This window comes from Lipotes vexillifer, unplaced genomic scaffold (assembly GCF_000442215.2).
Source record: "Lipotes vexillifer unplaced genomic scaffold, Lipotes_vexillifer_v1.1 scaffold213, whole genome shotgun sequence".
Taxonomy (NCBI): Eukaryota; Metazoa; Chordata; class Mammalia; order Artiodactyla; family Lipotidae; genus Lipotes; species Lipotes vexillifer.
In genome coordinates, this window is record NW_006780610.1 from 7,094,894 (window position 1) to 7,114,770 (window position 19,877).

General features: G+C 44.1%; 1 protein-coding gene across 1 annotated transcript in view; it reads left to right on the top strand.

The window, feature by feature from the left end:
• The first annotated feature begins 2,249 nt into the window (after positions 1-2,249).
• CSMD2 (CUB and Sushi multiple domains 2) overlaps positions 2,250-19,877 on the top strand; it is a 621,436-nt gene continuing 603,808 nt past the window's right edge. Inside the window, exons 1-2 of the mRNA XM_007453867.1 lie at positions 2,250-2,256; positions 3,397-3,613. Coding sequence (XP_007453929.1) covers positions 2,250-2,256; positions 3,397-3,613 — 224 coding nt within the window. The remainder of the gene's footprint in view (positions 2,257-3,396; positions 3,614-19,877) is intronic.

The following is a 19,877-nucleotide window of genomic DNA, read 5'->3' on the forward strand; positions in this document are numbered from 1 at the left end:
GATTTTTCAGTATTAAAGTCATTTTAGAGATTAACTGTCCTTGTCAGTTAATCCCTAAAGTGGGCTTTAAAAAAATTAGTGTTGAGTCAATTTATCAGCATCATAGTTAAGGTGGATCTGAAGTGGACTGCTTACTTTTGAATCCCATCTCTGAGTAACAGGGTGGCTTGGACCCCTTCCTCAATTTCTCTTTGCCTTAGTTCTTCATCTGTAAAATGGAGGTGATATGAATAGTATCCACCTTCTAGGGCTTTTGTGAGGATTAAACAAGTTAATATATGTGAAGTTCTCAGAGGAGTGTCTAGCCAAACACTCACTAAATACAAGCACTATATTAAATTAATGAGAACTTACCATGTGTCTGGTACTGAGCTTGGGCTATGGATTCAAAGATGGGAAAACTCAAGTATGGTCTGTCTTCTCATGGAGCTTACAGCCTGGCAAGAAAACAGATACTTATGAATTAATCACATGGAAGCATGGACATTTGCTTCTGTGATAAGTGCTACCAAGGAGAGGTGATGGTATCATGAGAGCATATAATAGAGGGTTTGAACTAGTCAAGGAGAGACAGTTGACTAGACATCTGGAAGAGAGAACAGCATACCCTAAGGCCCTGTGGCTGTACAGTGAGAATGTACAAAGGACTGAGAAGGGCGGGGTGTTTTTTTCTGACAGATATACATCTGTGACACATATCACCGTGTAAATTTAAGACATACAGCATGATGGTTTGATTTATGTATATTGTGAAATGATTACCACAATAGGCTCAGCTAACAACCATTATCTCATATAAAAACAATAAAAATAAAAGAAGAAAGGAACAAATGTTCTCTTTGTGATGAGAACTCTTAGGATCTACTCTCCGAACAACTTACCTGGATATCACACAGCAGTGTTAGCGATAGTCGTCATGTTGTGCGTTACATCACTAGTACTTATTTATTTTATATTTTACAAGTGGAACTTTGTACCTTTTGACCACCTTCCTCCAATTCCCCTTCCCCACCCCCCGCCTCTGATAACTACAAGTCTGATCTGTTTTTCTATGAGTTGGTTTTTTTCAGTTTTTTTGTTTGTTTGTTCAGGTTCCATGTATAAGTGATATCATACAGTATTTATCTTTTTTTCTCTGACTTATTTCACTTAGCATAATGCCTTCGAGGTCCATTCATGGTGTTGCAAATGGTAAGATTTCCTTTTTTTTTTATGGCTGAATAATATTTGTGTGTGTGTGTGTGTGTGTGTGTGTGTGTGTGTGTGTGTGTATGTATCTCACAACTAATTTATCCATTCATCTATCGATGGACACTTAGGTTGTTTCCCTGTCTTGTTTATTGTAAGTAATGCTTCTATGAACGTGGAGGTGCAGATATCTTTTCGAATTAGTGTTTTTGTTACATTTGGATATATTCCCAGAAGTGGAATTGCTGGATCATGTGATAGTTCTATTCTTAATTTTTTGAGGATCCTCCGTACTGTTTTCAACAGTGGCTGCACCAATTTACAATCCCACCAACAGTGCACAAGAGTTCCATTTTCTCTACATCCCTGCCAGCATTTGTTATCTCTTGTCTTTTTGATGATGGCCATTCTAACAGGCATGAGGTTATATCTCATTGTGTTTTTAATTTGCATTTCCGTAATGACTAGCGATGTTGAGCATCTTTTCATGTACCTGTTGGCCTTTTATATATGTTCTTTGGAAAAATGTCTGTTCAAGTCCTTTAGAAGGGTAGGGTTTGGCTGGAAAGCTAGTGGACACAAGGGTAAGAGGTCACTAAGGGCCAAACCATGCAGACACCCTCATAGGTCTACAAGTGATTTTTCCTTGCTGAAGAGCAATGATGAGCTATGGGAGGTTTGATGTTGGTGGAGGAAAAGGGAGGTCACCTGATCAGATTTCTGTTTTGAAAAGACACCCCCAGCTGCAGTGCTGGCCAGGACCAGGTAAACGCAGTTAGGAGGTCGTTTTTGTGGCAGAGTCTGGGCGAGAGATGCTGTGGGGTCGAGGGAAGTAGAGACAGAGGCAGGGTGATCGGTTGTCCATGGGGTTGTGCAGGAGAGGAAAGTGTCAGGAAAGGGTAGGTGGAGGACATCACGAGCCTGAACAGGTCTGGAGCTCTGGACTGTGACGTTGTGAGTCATCAGTGCACAAGTGGAGGTCCTCCAGACCAGACAGAGAGGAGGAGAGGCCCCAACACTGAGCCTGGAAAGGAGCCAGAGAAAGAGCCATGGGAGGAAGGATGGAGAGTGAGCGGTATGGGAGGAAGCCGGGGACCAGGCTGCTCAAAGCGTCATTGCATCTGCAGGGCACCAGGTAAACAAGCAGGCTCTCTGGCCCCTCCCAGGTGCTGTACATCAGAATCTAAATGTCAGCCAGGTCCCCGGGCGCTGCTCATGTGCAGTGTAGTCTGAGACGCTCTGGCCTGGGAGGGGTGATTCCAGAAAGGAGGCAACAAACAGTGTTAGAGGCAGCTGAGAGAGAGGTCTGTTAAAATGAGGACGGAACAATATCCACTGGACCCATCGGTGACCTTAGGCCTGTTTGGGTGGATTGACAGGACCAGGAGGCAGAACTGACGGGCTGGGAGTAAGGAAATAGAGACAGAAAGGACAGACAGGTTGTGTTTTCTAAAACTTTGGCTGAGAAGGGGAAGAGAGAGACAAGCCTGGAGGGAGAAGAGAAGTGGAATGGGGAGTTGGTTTTTTAAGGAGAGACTTGAGCACATTTAAAATGGGAAAGTTCCAGTGGAGAGGAAATGATTGAACACTTGGAACATACATAAGAGAGAAACGTATATAAGGTTCTTGAAGATTAGGGAAGGATGGGATCCAAAGGGCACATGGAAGGGATATGTTTAGATTGCAGGAGGGCTAGTTGATCTGCAGGAGGAAGGAAGACCGTGTGGGGCAGGCTAGATGGATTTGGAATTGGGAAGACAACGGAATCCCCACTGATGGCTTTTTTTTCTCTATGGAGATGGGAGGAGGGGGCTGGGGCTGAGAAGAGGAGCCTGGAGGGTCAGGAGGCCGTGGAAAATGGAGAAAATTTGAAAGCATCCGTCTGGCATTTAATGTAAAGAGGAGGTTCCACCTGGTCTGCTGGCCTTTTAGTTCAAACTCTGAGCATTGTTTCCTACCTCACAGGGTTGTTCTAAGGCTTGAGTACAACGATGCCCATTTTATCACCTGGACAGCTCACGGCACAAGCAAGCTGGCACTCAGTGTGTCAGTCACCCACCTTCCTTCCCTCTGCACTGAGCATGGGCTGGTCCAGAGGAAACATTTGGAAGAGGGGGTTCATGATCCTCTAACACACTGCTCTCATCTCTCTGGGAGATTCTCAGAGTTCTTCTGGCCGTACTGAACAGCCCCCTTTCTCTCTCCCAGGCCAGAACTGCACGTTCCAACTGCAGGGTCCCAATGGCACCGTTGAGAGCCCAGGGTTCCCGTATGGCTACCCCAATTACGCCAACTGCACGTGGACCATCACAGCGGAGGACCAGCATCGGATCCAGCTTGTGTTCCAGTCCTTCGCCCTGGAGGAGGACTTTGACGTCCTGTCGGTGTTTGATGGGCCACCCCAGCCAGAGAACCTGCGAACCAGGTATCACCCCCTCCTCCCCATGGCCAACAGCTGGGCCTGAGCCAAGCTTGCTGAGAGGAAGAACCAGGCAGGGTGAATTGTCATCAAGAAAGACCTCTGTTTTTATGAGGCCTGCCCTGAACTCCTCTGCTTTCTTTACCTTTCCCAATTCCTATCTCCTGCTTAGAAGTTCCCAGCAGGCAGGAGGTTTTGTAGGACAATTGGGAAGACTAGATAGAAAACACACAGAGCAATTCAAGTCTTTCTGTTACAACTGATTTCGCATGCATATGTGTGTATGTGTGCATACCTGTTGGTGTATATTCTTTGCACACACAGAAGTATATCCCTTGGACCCAGCAGATATGAACTGAAGGCTAGTAGCAACTATGTCTTACATCCCCGACTTGAAAACCATCAATGCTTTGTTGGGTTTTGCCTTGCATTTGCATGGCTTTGGCTGTGGGTACAGAATTGAGAATTTAGGGAAGTTTCTCCTTTTTAAACCGCAGCACACGCGATAGAAGAGGAAAAAATGGAGAGGGCGAGACTGCTTTCCCATGCTTCTGAGCTACCTCAGAGGGTTCACATCAAGGAGGGAGACAGGGAGGAAGGCTCCCACCTCTGCAGGAAGAGCAGACTTTAGGGGGGGGGCAAAGATCAAGGCCCCAGGGTCGCAGCTCTCCAGGTTTTGTTGACCTGGTGGCCTGCCGTGCCTCCATTGCAAGACTTGTCCTGGTCCTGCAAGATAAGCTTTGGGCTCCCAGGGAGACAAAGGGTTCATGGCTTACCAGCCAAGCCCTGGGGACCCCGGGGGCCTCAAGGCTTTGTTTAAGATGCTCTTGGATCAGAGTCACAGACAACATTCCCAGGACTGAGCCGGCCGTCTTCTTGCTTGCTCCCTGCCCTCTCAGGCCAGTGCAGAGGTGAGCTGCCATGTCTGCAGCTGGGATGGGCATCTGGGGCTCCCCTGACTAGTTGTTCCTCTTAGACAAGACCAGGCTTGTCCATCTGCCCTTGACATTCCACAGGGATTGGCACGCAGTAGGTGTTCAGTGAAACTTGGGTGGAGGGGCTGGAGTGCTCTTCACTTATTCATTCCGCAAATATTTCATGAGCACCTACTATGTTCCAAACACTGGCCTGGGTGCTGGGGACACAGCAGTGAGCAAAACAAAGCTACTATCTTCAAGGATGTGACATGCTCATTGGGAAGGGGGCAGGCCTGGACTTGAATATGTGAGTTTAGAGTTCAAGGACATCGGGGCTAGAGATATAAAGTTGGGAGACTAGGACTGGTTAGTGCTTAAAACCAGGAGACTGGACGAGGTCACCATCAGATGTCGCGCTCCAGTGACCCCGTCGGTGGGGCACCGGCGCAGACCCTTGAGGGATGTTGAAAGACAGAAAGTCAGATCAGGCCAGTGGGGCGGCTAGTTGGGGTGCAGATGACTGGAGGCCTATTCTGCGTCCTGAAGTTCTTCCAGCTCTTTTTTCTCTTTAGGCAGGGTCCACGCACGTGTGGTCAAAGCTCCATCTTCTGCCATTTGAGTTCTCTGGCTCTGAGACTGAAGTGTGGAAGACCCCCAGAGGTGGGATGGCTCTGGCTGGGAAGGGTGGGGGTTCTGGGACCTAAGGAGGTGGTCCTGGCAGGGGGTCCCTGGATGTATTTCCAGCCAGGGCACAGCCCACTCTGGCCAGCCAGCCGTGTTTGAGGAGAAGGCTCCTGGGATTTGTACCTCCACAAGGTCATCTCTGCTCGGGCTCCTCATGCCTGTCATCCTCCTGATGTGCTCATTTTGGTACATTTCAGAATTATATAGTTTTCCCATACAGCATTTCTACCTCCACGCTATCTGGGATCACGTCCGCTTTCTTTCTCTTTTTTTTTTTTTTTTGCGGTACGCGGGCCTCTCACTGTTGTGGCCTCTCCCATTGTGGAGCACAAGCTCCGGACGTGCAGGCTCAGCGGCCATGGCTCACGGGCCCAGCCACTCCGCGGCATGTGGGATCCTCCCGGACCGGGGCACAAACCCGTGTGCCCTGCATCGGCAGGCGGACTCTCAACCACTGGGCCACCAGGGAAGCCCACGCCCGCTTTCTTGTATCTGCTCCCGTGCATTTGCATTTTCTTTCTTTTCACTTATTTAGTCTTGCCAGAAGTTTGCCTATTTTATTGGTCTTTTAAAAGTCCCAACTCTAGGGCTATCAGTTTTATCCCTTTCCTATTACCTGACTTGTTGACTTCTGCTTTTATCTTTATTCATTCTTCCCTCCCACTTACCTTGGGCTGGTGGTGCTCTTTTGCTGTTTTCATGAACTGAATTAGTTTCATTACCTCTTGTTGGATATTAAAATCATTGAGGCATTTTCCCCTAAGTACAACTTTGACCATATTCCATACATTTTGATGGATAGTTGTTATTTTTAGAATAAATAATTCTAACTGCAGGCTCTAACTGCAGTTTTGTTCCTTCCTTGACTCTAGGGTTTTTTTCCCTCAAAATTTCCAAGTAATATTTTTTTATACTTAAGAAGTTATTATCTAGTTGTACTGCATTATGTTCAGATGATGATTTCTATTTTGGAGAATTTGTTGCCTTTTTTTCTCAGTATGAGATCATTTCTGGTAAATGTTCTGAGTGTTTGAAAAGAACATGTATTCTCTGGTGAAAGGGTGAACAAATTCATGTTATTAGTATTGTTTAATTTTCCTCATTTCTTATTTATTGTCTAAGTGATCTTTGTCAAGGATAAGCAACTTATTGTTTTCACATTTTCACTGTTATTTTTATCATTTTCTCCCTCTATTTCTAAGTTTTTACTTTACATATGCTGATGTTATATTCTCTTCAGTATGTCAGTATTTGTAAACATCAGATCTTCAGAGTGAATTATAATTCTTCCAGTGTAAAAGTTATATTTATCCCCCTTTTTTGCCTTAAATTCTACTTTGATACTAGTTTTACCACTTTTGTTATCTCTTAGGTTTGCATTTATCACCCATCTTTGCTAATTTCTCTATTTTTAATATTTCTATGTCATTGTTTTCTATGTATCCTTTAGGGTTTTGTTTTACAATCTTTCATGAGAGTTTTTATTCTTTAACAGAAAGGTTTAATTCACTCACAATTTTTGGTGATAACTGATGTATTTGTTCTTGTATAATATTTAATACTTTCTGTTTTTAAGCTTCCTTACTATGATTTCCGTTTCTCCATCTTTAAGCACAAGTGTTCTTTGCCTCGTCTCTGATTTTTCTTCCGCTAGTGGTTAAAGTTACTTCTTGAGAACACATTTTAAACTGTATTTCTCTGTCAGCATCCTGTCTAGTGAACCTTTTTCTTAGTCAGGTCTCACCAGCACTGCATCTTGTAGAAATTCCTTAGTGTTTGTAGCATGTAGGTGTCTGTCTCTTTTTCCTAGTTTCCCACATGGGTATATATAGTCTCTCTTTTTATATACCTCAGACTATTTCCATGACAACTTGGGAGGTCAGGTTGAAGGAGAATATAACATGTTGCCTTGGCTCTCCATCTTGAACTGGAAATCTCTCTTAAGATTTTTGTTCTTTTTTGATTTGCTGTCATGAATAGAATTATTTTTCATTATATTTTATTTTTGGATGATTCACTGCTAATATGTAGAAATACAATTGATATTTGTATATTGATCTTGTATCCCATGACCTGGCTGAGCTTCTTATTAATAGTTCTGATAGTTTTAAAAAAATATCTGTGAATAAAAACAGTTTTTGTTCTTTTTCAATTTTTTTTTTTTTTTTTTTTGCGGTACGCAGGCCTCTTACTCTTGTGGCCTCTCCCGTCACAGAGCACAGGCTCCAGACGCGCAGGCTCAGCGGCCATGGCTCACGGGCCCAGCCGCTCCGTGGCATGTGGGATCTTCCCGGACCGGGGCACGAACCCGTGTCCCCTGCATCGGCAGGCGGACTCTCAACCATTGCGCCACCAGGGAAGCGCCTTTTTCAATCTTGATGCCATTTATTTATTTATGCTTAGTTGCAGCGGATAGAATATTGACTATACTCAATATTCAATATAATATTGAATAGAAGTGGTGAGGGTGGACATCCTTACCTTGTTCTTGATCTTAAAATACTCAGTCTTTCACCATTAAGTGTGATGTTGGCTGTAGGAGTTTGGTAGATGTCCTTCAAGCAGAGGATTTTGGCATGGTCTGGCTGCAGTGTGGAAAATGCGATAGGGTAGGGGCCAGACTGGTGACTGCCAGGCCAGGCAAGAGACGGAGGTAACCTGAGCTAGAATAATGAAGAGAGAAGATGGCGTGGGTTTGTATGATGTTATGGGATAGTGCGGTACTTGGAATTAAGGGTGGGTTTATAGGGATTGTAGAGTGCGAGTATGAAAAAGGAAGGGGTGGAGGATGACCCCACAGTGTCTGGCTTGGAAGCAGAAAACAAGCTAGTTCAGCCTGACATGAATTCCAGTCTCCAGGAAAATGTGTTCTCGAGGCATCCCAGGGTATTTTGTGCACTGTTGTTTCTCGTCATTCGTCTAGCAGAACAGGTAGGTCACCTCCTCTCACAGTGTTTTCCCGTGAGACAGGAGGGTACGGTGGTGACAGGCCAAGGTTTATACCCAGCTGGCTTCTACATTTATTTGCGCCGTGACCTGCGCAAGGTTTGGCTTCTCTGAGACTCATCTATTAAATGGAGGTGACACTGACCCACCTCACAGGGTTGTGTATATGAGCCACCTCCTAGGATCCCCTGCTGCTCCATAAACATTATTTGCATCTTTCCTGGCCTTCTGCTCTTAGGAACTCAGACCGCTCTGGAGCGCTTTTATGCCTGTCTTGACGCTTCCTCTGTGGCCTGCCCATTAGACTTTTTAGATCTGGGAGACGCAGATGTGGAGGACGGACATCCGAGAAGAGACTGGGCTCAGGGGAAGTCATTCGTTGTGGGTGGCATTGCTCATCCCACGGTAGCCCAGCAGTGGGGCCAGACTGACAAGAAGGCTGCAGTGGGGTTCTCTCTGCATCCCTTGGGGCTTTCGTCTCAGACTTGACAGGCGTAAGTTTTGTAATTCTGCTCTTTGAGCATTTTAATGCATTTCTCTTTTCTCCCTTTACCTTCAGTCCTTTTCAATTTATTTATGGATGCATTCCAGCAAAAGGCTGGAGTCACCTCCCCACCCCAATCCTCAGCTGTCTTTACACTCATCTTTCTCCAGCTGCTAGCTCATGGGTGGTGCTGTGAGCAACAAGCTTCCCTCCTAGTTAGATTCTAAGCTCCTTGAGGCTGGGAGTCAAGCCTTCTACCACGTTTGGCTGTGGCTGAGCCATGCAGTGAAATATACATCTTGCACCTGCAAGACATGAGTTCCAGCTCCTTGCTAGCTGCTTGGTGTAGACAGGTCTCTTTGACTCTTATCCTCAGTATCTTCATCCATGAAGTGGATATATCAGTATCTACCCCATAGGTTGGTTGGTAAGGATTACATTAAATAGTGTGTGTAAACTGCTTTGAACTGTAATGAGATATAAACAAAAGAAATACTTGTATGTTGGTAGAAAAAAAATCAGAAAACACAATTAAGCGAAAAGACACACACACATACAAACCCAATACATTTATATGACATGAGGTAGAACAGTGGTTTTCAACTGAAGGTGATTTTGACCCCAAGGGGACATTTGGCAATGTCTGGAGACATTTTTGGTTGTCACAACTGGAGAGGGGCCCTGGCATCTAGTGGATCAAGGCCAGGGATGCCGCTAAGTGTCCTACCACGCACAAGACAGCTGCAACAAATGCCAATAGTGCTGAGGTTGAGAAATCCCGAGGTAGGTGATTAAGGAGGAGTTAAGACCTTTAGCGTCAGACATACCTGTGTGCTAATCCTATTTCTGTGTCAGTGACCTTGGACAAGTGAGTCAACCCATCTGAGCTTCAGTTTCCTCCTCTGCAAAATGGGGAGCTCTCAGTGATGCTAGGTACTGACAGCTGCATCTGGCATCGTTAAAGCAGAGGTACCAGTAGGCACACTGCACATAGCTTGTTCTGTATGCAGATGCCATTCATCTCCCAACAGCTCCCTTTCTCCACCAGGAGTTCACAGCCACCTTCTTGAGAGCATCTCACATTTCATCTAGAGCTTTTCATAAGCAGCAACATCCCAGGGTGCCAGAAGACAGCGTCTGGCTGCTTGAAATTAAATTTACAATAGAAGCTGATCAGATTCTTCCCATAGTGGATCCAGGTGGGAATTGGGTGTAGGAGCTGGTCCTGAAGGCTGGGGAGCCTGTAGGAGTTTGGGAATTAGCAAGAAAAGAACAAAGAGCCTCCCAGGTAATGCAGTGTCAGCCCGGCCTGGATGAATTACTGAAACAATCCCCACATCACTGCTTTTGCACAATTAGGTGGCCTTTCCGTGCTGGCAAACATCCTATTGCATTGCACTTTAATGTGGGATGAAGTTTTCTAATGGAACACGAGCAAACATAATCTATGGTGATGCTGCTAAAAAATGACACTGTGTATTGGAGGGTTTATAGGGCACTGGTGATAACTGCACCAGTTAAGCACAGCTAAGCATCCCTTAATTGAGACATTTGGGCTCAAGTTATGGGAAACACTGCAACTGGTTCCCTCCATTGCTGGCAACACAAATTCTGTCATCAGCCTAAGGTGGAATGCAATTTTAGTCATTTGGTGCTGGTTGCAGATTTCACTCAACTGGCATTAGACACCTGTTTGGAAGTTGTAAAAAATCTACAAATTTGTCAGATTTACTGTCTTCTTTTTTTTACATCTTTATTGGAGTATAATTGCTTTACAATGGTGTGTTAGTTTCTGCTTTATAACAAAGTGAATCAGCTATACATATACATATGTTCCCATATCTCTTCCCTCTTGCGTCTCCCTCCCTCCCACCCTCCCTATCCCACCCCTACAGGTGGTCACAAAGCACCGAGCTGATCTCCCTGTGCTATGCGGCTGCTTCCCACTATCTATCTACCTTACGTTTGGTAGTTGTATATATGTCCATGCCTCTCTCTCGCTTTGTCACAGCTCACCCTTCCCCCTCCCCATATCCTCAAGTCCATTCTCTAGTAGGTCTGTGTCTTTATTCCTGTCTTACCCCTAGGTTCTTCATGACATTTTTTTTAAAATTCCACATATATGTGTTAGCATACGGTATTTGTCTTTCTCTTTCTGACTTACTTCACTCTGTATGACAGACTCTAGGTCTATCCACCTCATTACAAATAGCTCAATTTCATTTCTTTTTATGGCTGAGTAATATTCCATTGAATATATGTGCCACATCTTCTTTATCCATTCATCCGATGATGGACACTTAGCTTGTTTCCATCTCGGGGCAATTGTAAATAGAGCTGCAGTGAACATTTTGGTACATGACTCTTTTTGAATTATGGTTTTCTCAGGGTATATGCCCAGTAGTGGGATTGCTGGGTCATATGGTAGTTCTATTTGTAGTTTTTTAAGGAACCTCCGTACTGTTCTCCACAGTAGCTGTATCAATTTACATTCCCACCAACAGTGCAAGAGTGTTCCCTTTTCTCCACACCCTCTCCAGCATTTATTGTTTCTAGATCTTTTTCTTTTTTTTTTTTCTTTTTCTGTACACGGACCTCTCACTGCTGTGGCCTCTCCCATCGCGGAGCACAGGCTCCAGATGCGCAGGTTCAGCGGCCATGGCTCACGGGCCCAGCTGCTCCGCGGCATGCGGGATACCCCCAGACTGGGGCATGAACCCGTGTCCGCTGCATCGGCAGGCGGACCCTCAACCACTGCGCCAGCAGGGAAGCCCTAGATTTTTTGATGATGGCCATTCTGACTGGTGTGAGATGATATCTCATTGTCGTTTTGATTTGCATTTCTGTAGTGATTAATGAAGTTGAGCATTTTTTCATGTGTTTGTTGGCAGTCTGTATATCTTCTTTGGAGAAATGTCTGTTTAGGTCTTCTGCCCATTTTTGGATTGGGTTGTTTGTTTTTTTGTTACTGAGCTGCATGAGCTGCTTATAAACTTTGGAGATTAATCCTTTGTCATTTGCTTCATTTGCAAATATTTTCTCCCATTCTGAGGGTTGTCTTTTGGTCTTGTTTATGGTTTCCTTTGCTGTGCAAAAGCTTTGAAGTTTCATTAGGTCCCATTTGTTTATTTTTGTTTTTATCTCCATTACTCTAGGAGATGGGTCAAGAAGGATCTTGCTGTGATTTATGTCATGGAGTGTTCTGCCTATGTTTTCCTCTAAGAGTTTGATAGTTTCTGGCCTTACATTTAGGTCTTTAATCCATTTTGAGCTTATTTTTGTGTATGGTGTTAGGGAGTGATCTAATCTCATACTTTTACATGTACCTATCCAATTTTCCCAGCACCACTTATTGAAGAGGCTATCCTTTCTCCACTGTACGTTCCTGCCACCTTTATCAAAGATAAGGTGTCCATATGTGCGTGGGTTTATCTCTGGGCTTTCTATCCTATTCCATTGATCTATCTTTCTGTTTTTGTGCCAGTACCATACTGTCTTGATTACTGTAGCTTTGTAGTATAGTCTGAAGTCAGGCAGCCTGATTCCTCCAGCTCCATTTTTTGTTCTCAAGATTGCTTTGGCTATTCGGGGTCTTTTGTGTTTCCATACAAATTGTGAAATTTTTTGTTCTAGTTCTGTGAAAAATGCCAGTGGTAGTTTGATAGGGATTGCATTGAATCTATAGATTGCTTTGGGAAGTAGAGTCATTTTCACAATGTTGATTCTTCCAATCCAAGAACATGGTATATCTCTCCATCTGTTTGTATCATCTTTAATTTCTTTCATCAGTGTCTTATAATTTTCTGCATACAGGTCTTTTGTCTCCTTAGGTAGGTTTATTCCTAGATATTTTATTCTTTTTGTTGCAATGGTAAATGGGAGTGTTTTCTTGATTTCACTTTCAGATTTTTCATCATTAGTATATAGGAATGCCAGAGATTTCTGTGCATTAATTTTGTATCCTGCTACTTTACCAAATTCATTGATTAGCTCTAGTAGTTTTCTGGTAGCATCTTTAGGATTCTCTATGTATAGTATCATGTCATCTGCAAACAGTGACAGCTTTACTTCTTCTTTTCCGATTTGGATTCCTTTTATTTCCTTTTCTTCTCTGATTGCTGTGGCTAAAACTTCCAAAACTATGTTGAATAAGAGTGGTGAGAGTGGGCAACCTTGTCTTGTTCCTGACCTTAGTGGAAATGCTTTCAGTTTTTCGCCATTGAGGATGATGTTGGCTGTGGGCTTGTCATATACGGCCTTTATTATATTGAGGAAAGTTCCCTCTACACCTACTTTCTGCAGGGTTTTTATCATAAATGGGTGTTGAATTTTGTCAAAAGCTTTCTCTGCATCTATTGAGATGATCATATGGTTTTTCTCCTTCAATTTGTTAATATGGTTAATCACATTGATAGATTTGCGTATATTGAAGAATCCTTGCATTCCTGGAATAAACCCCACTTGATCATGGTGTATGATCCTTTTAATGTGCTGTTGGATTCTGTTTGCTAGTATTTTGTTGAGGATTTTTGCATCTATGTTCATCAGTGATATTGGCCTGTAGTTTTCTTTCTTTGTGACATCCTTGTCTGGTTTTGGTATCAAGGTGATGGTGGCCTCGTAGAATGAGTTTGGGAGTGTTCCTCCCTCTGCTATATTTTGGAAGAGTTTGAGAAGAATAGGTGTTAGCTCTTCTCTAAATGTTTGATAGAATTCGCCTGTGAAGCCATCTGGTCCTGGGCTTTTGTTTGTTGGAAGATTTTTAATCACAGTTTCAATTTCAGTGTTTGTGATTGGTCTGTTCATATTTTCTATTTCTTCCTGATTCAGTCTTGGCAGTTTGTGCATTTCTAAGAATTTGTCCATTTCTTCCAGATTGTCCATTTTATTGGCATAGAGTTGCTTGTAGTAATCCCTCATGATTTTTTGTATTTCTGCAGTGTCAGTTGTTACTTCTCCTTTTTCATTTCTGATTCTATTGATTTGAGTCTTCTCCCTTTTTTTCTTGATGAGTCTGGCTAATGGTTTATCTATTTTGTTTATCTTCTCAAAGAACCAGCTTTTAGTTTTATTGATCTTTGCTATTGTTTCCTTCATTTCTTTTTCATTTATTTCTGATCTGATTTTTATGATTTCTTTCCTTCTGCTAACTCTGGGGTTTTTTTGTTCTTCTTTCTCTAATTGCTTGAGGTGCAAGGTTAGGTTGTTTATTCGAGATGTTTCCTGCTTCTTAAGGTGGGCTTGTATTGCTATAAACTTCCCTCTTAGAACTGCTTTTGCTGCATCCCATAGGTTTTGGGTCGTTGTATCTCCATTGTCATTTGTTTCTAGGTATTTTTTAATTTCCTCTTTGATTTCTTCAGTGATCACTTCGTTATTAAGTAGTGTATTGTTTAGCCTCCATGTGTTTTTCTTTTTACAGATCTCTTCCTGTAATTGATATCTAGTCTCATAGCGTTGTGGTCGGGAAAAGATACTTGAAACAATTTCAGTTTTCTTAAATTTACCAAAGCTTGATTTGTGACCCAAGATATGATCTATCCTGGAGAATGTTCCATGAGCACTTGTGAAAATTGTGTATTCTGTTGTTTTTGGATGGAATGTCCTATAAATATCAATTAAGTCCATCTTGTTTAATGTATCATTTAAAGCTTGTGTTTCCTTATTTATTTTCATTTTGGATGATCTGTCCATTGGTGAAAGTGGGGTATTAAAGTCCCCTACCATGAATGTGTTACTGTCGATTTCCCCTTTTATGGCTGTTAGTATTTGCCTTATGTATTGAGGTGCTCCTATGTTGGGTGCATAAATATTTACAGTTATATCTTCTTGGATCGATCCCTTGATCATTATGTAGTGTCTTTCTTCTTCTCTTCTAATAGTCTTTATTTTAAAGTCCATTTTGTATAATATGAGAATTGCTACTCCAGCTTTCTTTTGGTTTCCATTTGCATGAAATATCCTTTTCCATCCCCTTACTTTCAGTCTGTATGTGTCTCTAGGTCTGAAGTGGGTCTCCTGTAGACAACAAATATATGGATCTTGTTTTTGTATCCATTCAGCCAGTCTGTGTCTTTTGGTGGGAGCATTTAGTCCATTTACATTTAAGGGAATTATCAATATGTATGTTTCTATTCCCATTTTCTTAATTGTTTTGGGTTCTTTATTGTACGTCTTTTCCTTCTGTTGTGCTTCTTGCCTAGAGAAGTTCCTTTAGCAGTTGTTGTAAAGCTTGTTTGGTGGCGCTGAACTGTCTCAGCTTTTTCTTGTCTGTAAAGGGTTTAATTTCTCCATCAAATCTGAATGAGATCCTTGCTGGGTAGAGTAATCTTGATTGCAGGTTTTTCTCTTTCATCACTTTAAATATGTTCTGCCAGTCCCTTCTGGCTTGCAGAGTTTCTGCTGAAAGATCAGCTGTTAACCTTATGGGGATTCCATTGTGTGTTATTTGTTGTTTTTCCCTTGCTGCTTTTAATATGTTTTCTTTGTATTTAATTTTTGACAGTTTGAGTAATATGTGTCTTGGTGTATTTCTCCTTGGATTTATCCTGTATGGGACTCTCTGTGCTTCCTGGACTTGATTAACTATTTCCTTTCCCATATTAGCGACGTTTACAACTATAATTTCTTCAAATATCTTCTCAGTCCCTTTCTTTTTCTCTTCTTTTTCTGGAACCCCTATAATTCGAATGTTTGTGTGTTTAATGTTGTCCTAGAGGTCTCTGAAACTGTCCTCAGTTCTTTTCATTCTTTTTTCTTTATTCTGCTCTGCAGTAGTTATTTCCACTATTTTATCTTCCAGGTCACTTATCCGTTCTTTTTTGCCTCAGGTATTCTGCTATTGATCCCATCTAGAGTATTTTTCATTTCATTTATTGTCTTGTTCATCGTTGTTTGTTTAATCTTTAGTTCTTCTAGGTCCTTGTTAAATGTTTCTTGCAGTTTGTCCATTCTATTTCCAAGATTTTGGATCATCTTTACTATCATTATTCTGAATTCTTTTTCAAGTAGACTGCCTATTTCCTCTTCATTTGTTAGATCTGGCGGGCTTTTATCTTGCTCCTTCATCTGCTGTGTGTTTTTCTGTCTTCTCATTTTGCTTATCTTACTGTGTTTGGGGTGTCCTTTTTGCAGGCTGCAGGCTCGTAGTTCCCGTTGTTTTTGGTGTCTGTCCCCAGTGTCTAAGGTTGGTTCAGTGGGTTGTGTAGGCTTCCTGGTGGAGGGGACTAGTGCTTGTGTTCTGGTGGATGAGGCTGGATCTTGTCTTTCTGGTGGGCAGGTCCACGTCTGGTGGTGTGTTTTGGGGTGTCTGTGGACTTATTATGATTTTAGGCAGCCGCTCTGCTAATGGGTGGGGCTGTGTTCCTGTCTTGCTAGTTGTTTGGCATAGGATGCTCAGCACTGTAGCTTGCTGGTTGTTGAGTGAAGCTGGGTGCTGGTTTTGAGATGGAGATCTCTGGGAGATTTTCGCCGTTTGATATTATGTGGAGCTGGGAGGTCTCTTGTGGACCAGTGTCCTGAAGTTGGCTCTCCCATCTCAGAGGCATAGCACTGACTCCTGGCTGGAGCACCAAGAGCCTTTTATCCACACGGCTGCTGGTCTTGGATGGTCTCCTGGGGAGGCAGCAGCTGCAGCTGTGCCTCACTTCAGGGTGGGGCGAGGGGGAACACAGATGCCGGCAGCAGCCGTATTGGGGAATATTCAGCCTCACCGACACTCCTGGTGGCTGATATCTTGGCCCTTTAGCACCCAAACCTGACCCCACCCAACAGCCTCCAGGCGCAGGTGCTGGCCCTAGACGCCTCAGGGCGAACAACCAACTGGGTGGGGACACAGCACCACCCATTAGCAGATGGGCTGCCTGAAGACTCTACTGTCTTCTTATGACTGTGTATGGCAGCAGAGGCCCCTAAAGGACCTGCTTGTTGGATTCCTTAAAAAGTGTGCCTTACACATCAATAGGATTGTCCTTGGAGGATCCTCTCCCCAGAGCACCTTGAGAATGTGCTGTTGTGGTCAGGAGGTGGCTGGAGGAACCCATGGGGATGAGGGAGCATTCCTGTTTAGGATTGAAACAGAGGGAGGATAGTGGAAAGGAAAAAGAAGTGATGACGCCAAGCACCTCTTGTGGGCCAGCCAGCATAATATACATATTCATTCATTCACTCATTGTCATGTATTCAACGTTTATTGAATGCCTAGTGTTGGGGATACAACAGTTAACAAGACAGCCTCTGCTTTCAAGGAACTTACAGTCTTTTTAGGAGAACATAAATAAGCAGGTGAAGGTAGTCCAGGAGGCATGACTGAGGAACCTGACCTATTCTTGGGGAGATATTTGTAGATGTGGATCTATGGGCCTGGGATGCTGTCCCTCCATCTGCCCCTTTGCTTAGTTACCGCTCCCTCATTTTTTATATGTCAACTCACTTGCACTTTCTCACCCGGGGAAACCTCTGAGACACCCCTACTTCTCAACCTGGTCACACCCTCCTGTGACACCCCTGAGATTACTGTGCATCTGTAGGGCTGTACGTGTGCGTGTGTGTGATTTTTGGATTTCTACCCATCTCCCTCACAAGACTGTAGGCTCCTTGACTATCTTATTCTCCACTGCATCTCCAGGGCCTGGCCCATAGGAGGTGCTCAACAAAATATTTATGGAATGAATGAATGAATGCTCTCTGGAGGAAGGGATCCCTGATAGGGCATGGAAGGAGGGGCTGGGAGAGTGTTTCAAGCCAGGAGAACAGTGTGCGCAGGTCAGGGCAAAAGAGAGAGAAAGGCGAGGTGCAGAGGGCTCACTGCGGGTGGAGTGCTGTGGGGAGATGGGGGCGTCCGGGCCAGATCACCAGGGGCCCTGTATGCCATGCTGGGGAGCTTGCATGTATCTTAAGGGAAGTGGGGACACACCAAAAGGTCCTAAACAGGCATTAACACGTGTTATGTAATAATTCAACAACAGCCCCATGAGATGGGTAGGATTAATTTTCTTTGCAGAGGTTGAGTAAGCGGCTGAGGTCTCTTAGATACTAAGTGACTAGTGCAGGAGAAGACCATGGGTCTCCTAGAGCCAGAAACCAGGCTTCCTTCTCAACTCCAAAATGCCTTCGGACTGCTTGGGGCTCATTTGCATTCACTCCATTTCCCTTTAAAAAAATTCATGCCATTTCCCTTTTCAAGCTGTTTCTTTAAATGGTAAAAGTAATGGGAACTCTGTATTTTTTTAAAAAGTCAAGCAGTGCAGCAACGTATGGAGTGAAAAAACACAAATGCCTCCTTCCCAGGCCCTTGTTCCAATCCCGCTCCCTGGAGGTAACCACTGTTAACAGTTTGGTGTGCGTCCAATTTCTTCTTAAATAAAGATTCATTAAACTGCCCGTGAGGCTTATTGGGACATCCATCAGCCCTTTAAAAATTGTTCTGATGAATTAAGTGTAAACTAATTAGAAACATGGATTCAGTTACCCTCGAAACACACAAGGGTTTAATAATTAATAGGAAGAGGGCTTGAGGCCAAAGGCATTATGGATTTTATTAAACCCCTAACATCTGAAAAGTAAATACGTTTGATTCATCCTAAATGCAGGCAAATTTGCCATCTGGAGGCAAACCTGTTGGTAGGAGCTTCATATGTAATCAGGAGATTTATCTCTGATTAATAAGGAGTCAGCTGAAGTGTGCAGAGGCCAAGGCCTGCGGATGTAGCTGGACGGGGCTGCAGGGACAGGGCAGCAGCCTGTCTTTCTGGGTTGCCGTAGTCGGCTTTGTTCGTGACCTTTCCCCAGGAAAGCTTTGGGAGACCTGCATAGGTCCCCAGTGAGATCACTGACCCCTTCTGTGGGCCCAGAGCATCTGGGGACAATACTGGGCCCAGAAACACTGTAGGACATTTGGGGGAACCATTCTGTTTATCCCCTGAACGATGAGTTCTGATGACTTAAATGGACATAGAGGAGGGTTGGGGGTTGGAATAAATATTTACCTGTTGTGTGCCAAGAGTTTGATGTCCCACATCTCATTCAGTCTTCACAGTTTTCCCAGACATAAGAAGTATCACCTCCATCTTTATCGCGAGAAAATGCTGAGTCTCCAAGAGGCTGCGCACTTTGGGCGAGCTGTATTCAAACGCCCATTTTCACACAGGTCGGCCCAACCACACTAGGTCTGAAGGGGGCTGCAGAAGGGAGGGAGCAGGGTCTGCCCAGCTTGAGGCTTGGGAAGCCAACTGCGGTGACCCACGGGTGGCCATGTGCTCCATCATCTAATGCCAAAGGGTGGGTTTGGGCAGACGTGGTGGGGCAGGGGTTGGCAGCCGGTGATATACAAAGCCAGGTGGGCAGCAGTGTCGGGGGCCTGCGCAATCTCTCCCTTCACAGTAGGACCCTGTGGTTCAAGGTCAAAGTAAATTTTTGTGGCAAAGCCTCACGTTGCTCATTCGCCAAGTCTGCCATTTAATAGCGGCCAAAATGTAAGGCCCCACGGAGCCTGAGTCTTGCGCCAAAAGGCTCTGTTGCCTACATCCCTCCCCATGATCGGTCCTGCCCACCGCGTCACCAGGTGTTGTCAAAGATGCGACATTACCCCAGAATGGAGTTCGCTTCCCCTTGACTCTCATCTGCCCCTTTCTTGCAAGTGGTGGCCGACAGGTGTGTTGCTGAGATAGGAGTGTATCCCCTTCTTGATCCTCAACTCATTCCCTGAAGCTTTGGGGCAGCAGAAATCAAGGTGTAAGGGACCCTGGTAACCCAGGGATGTTATCCTCAGGGTAGAGGCAGGTTTGGAACCTGTAATTTTAGCATTTACTCCATTTGTCAGCAGAAATGGTACCCGAATAAACACCTCCCAAGTACTGAGCTCCTCGTTCCCTTAGAGTTTAAGTAAATATAAAAGAAAACCAATCCTCAGCTTTTAAGTGAACAGAGAGCCAAGTTACTGCTTCCTTGGGTGGGTCTGAGCTGCCACCAGATGTGGTGCCAGGAAACAGGACTGGGGCAAGGAGACGTGGGTTCTGGCCCAGTGTGGCCACTGGTGTACTTGTGACTGTCACCAAGTCCCATCCCTTCTCAGGGCCAGCTGAATTTTCCTGATTTATAACTTGAGGACTTACATCTAGGAGAACTCCAAAGCTTCTTCCGGCTCTGAAATTGTGTGACTAAGTGTTGCTGGAGGTGTATGTAGAAGGGCTATAAAATACTCCTGATATTCTTGGACTATTTCTGCCATATTCAGGAACCG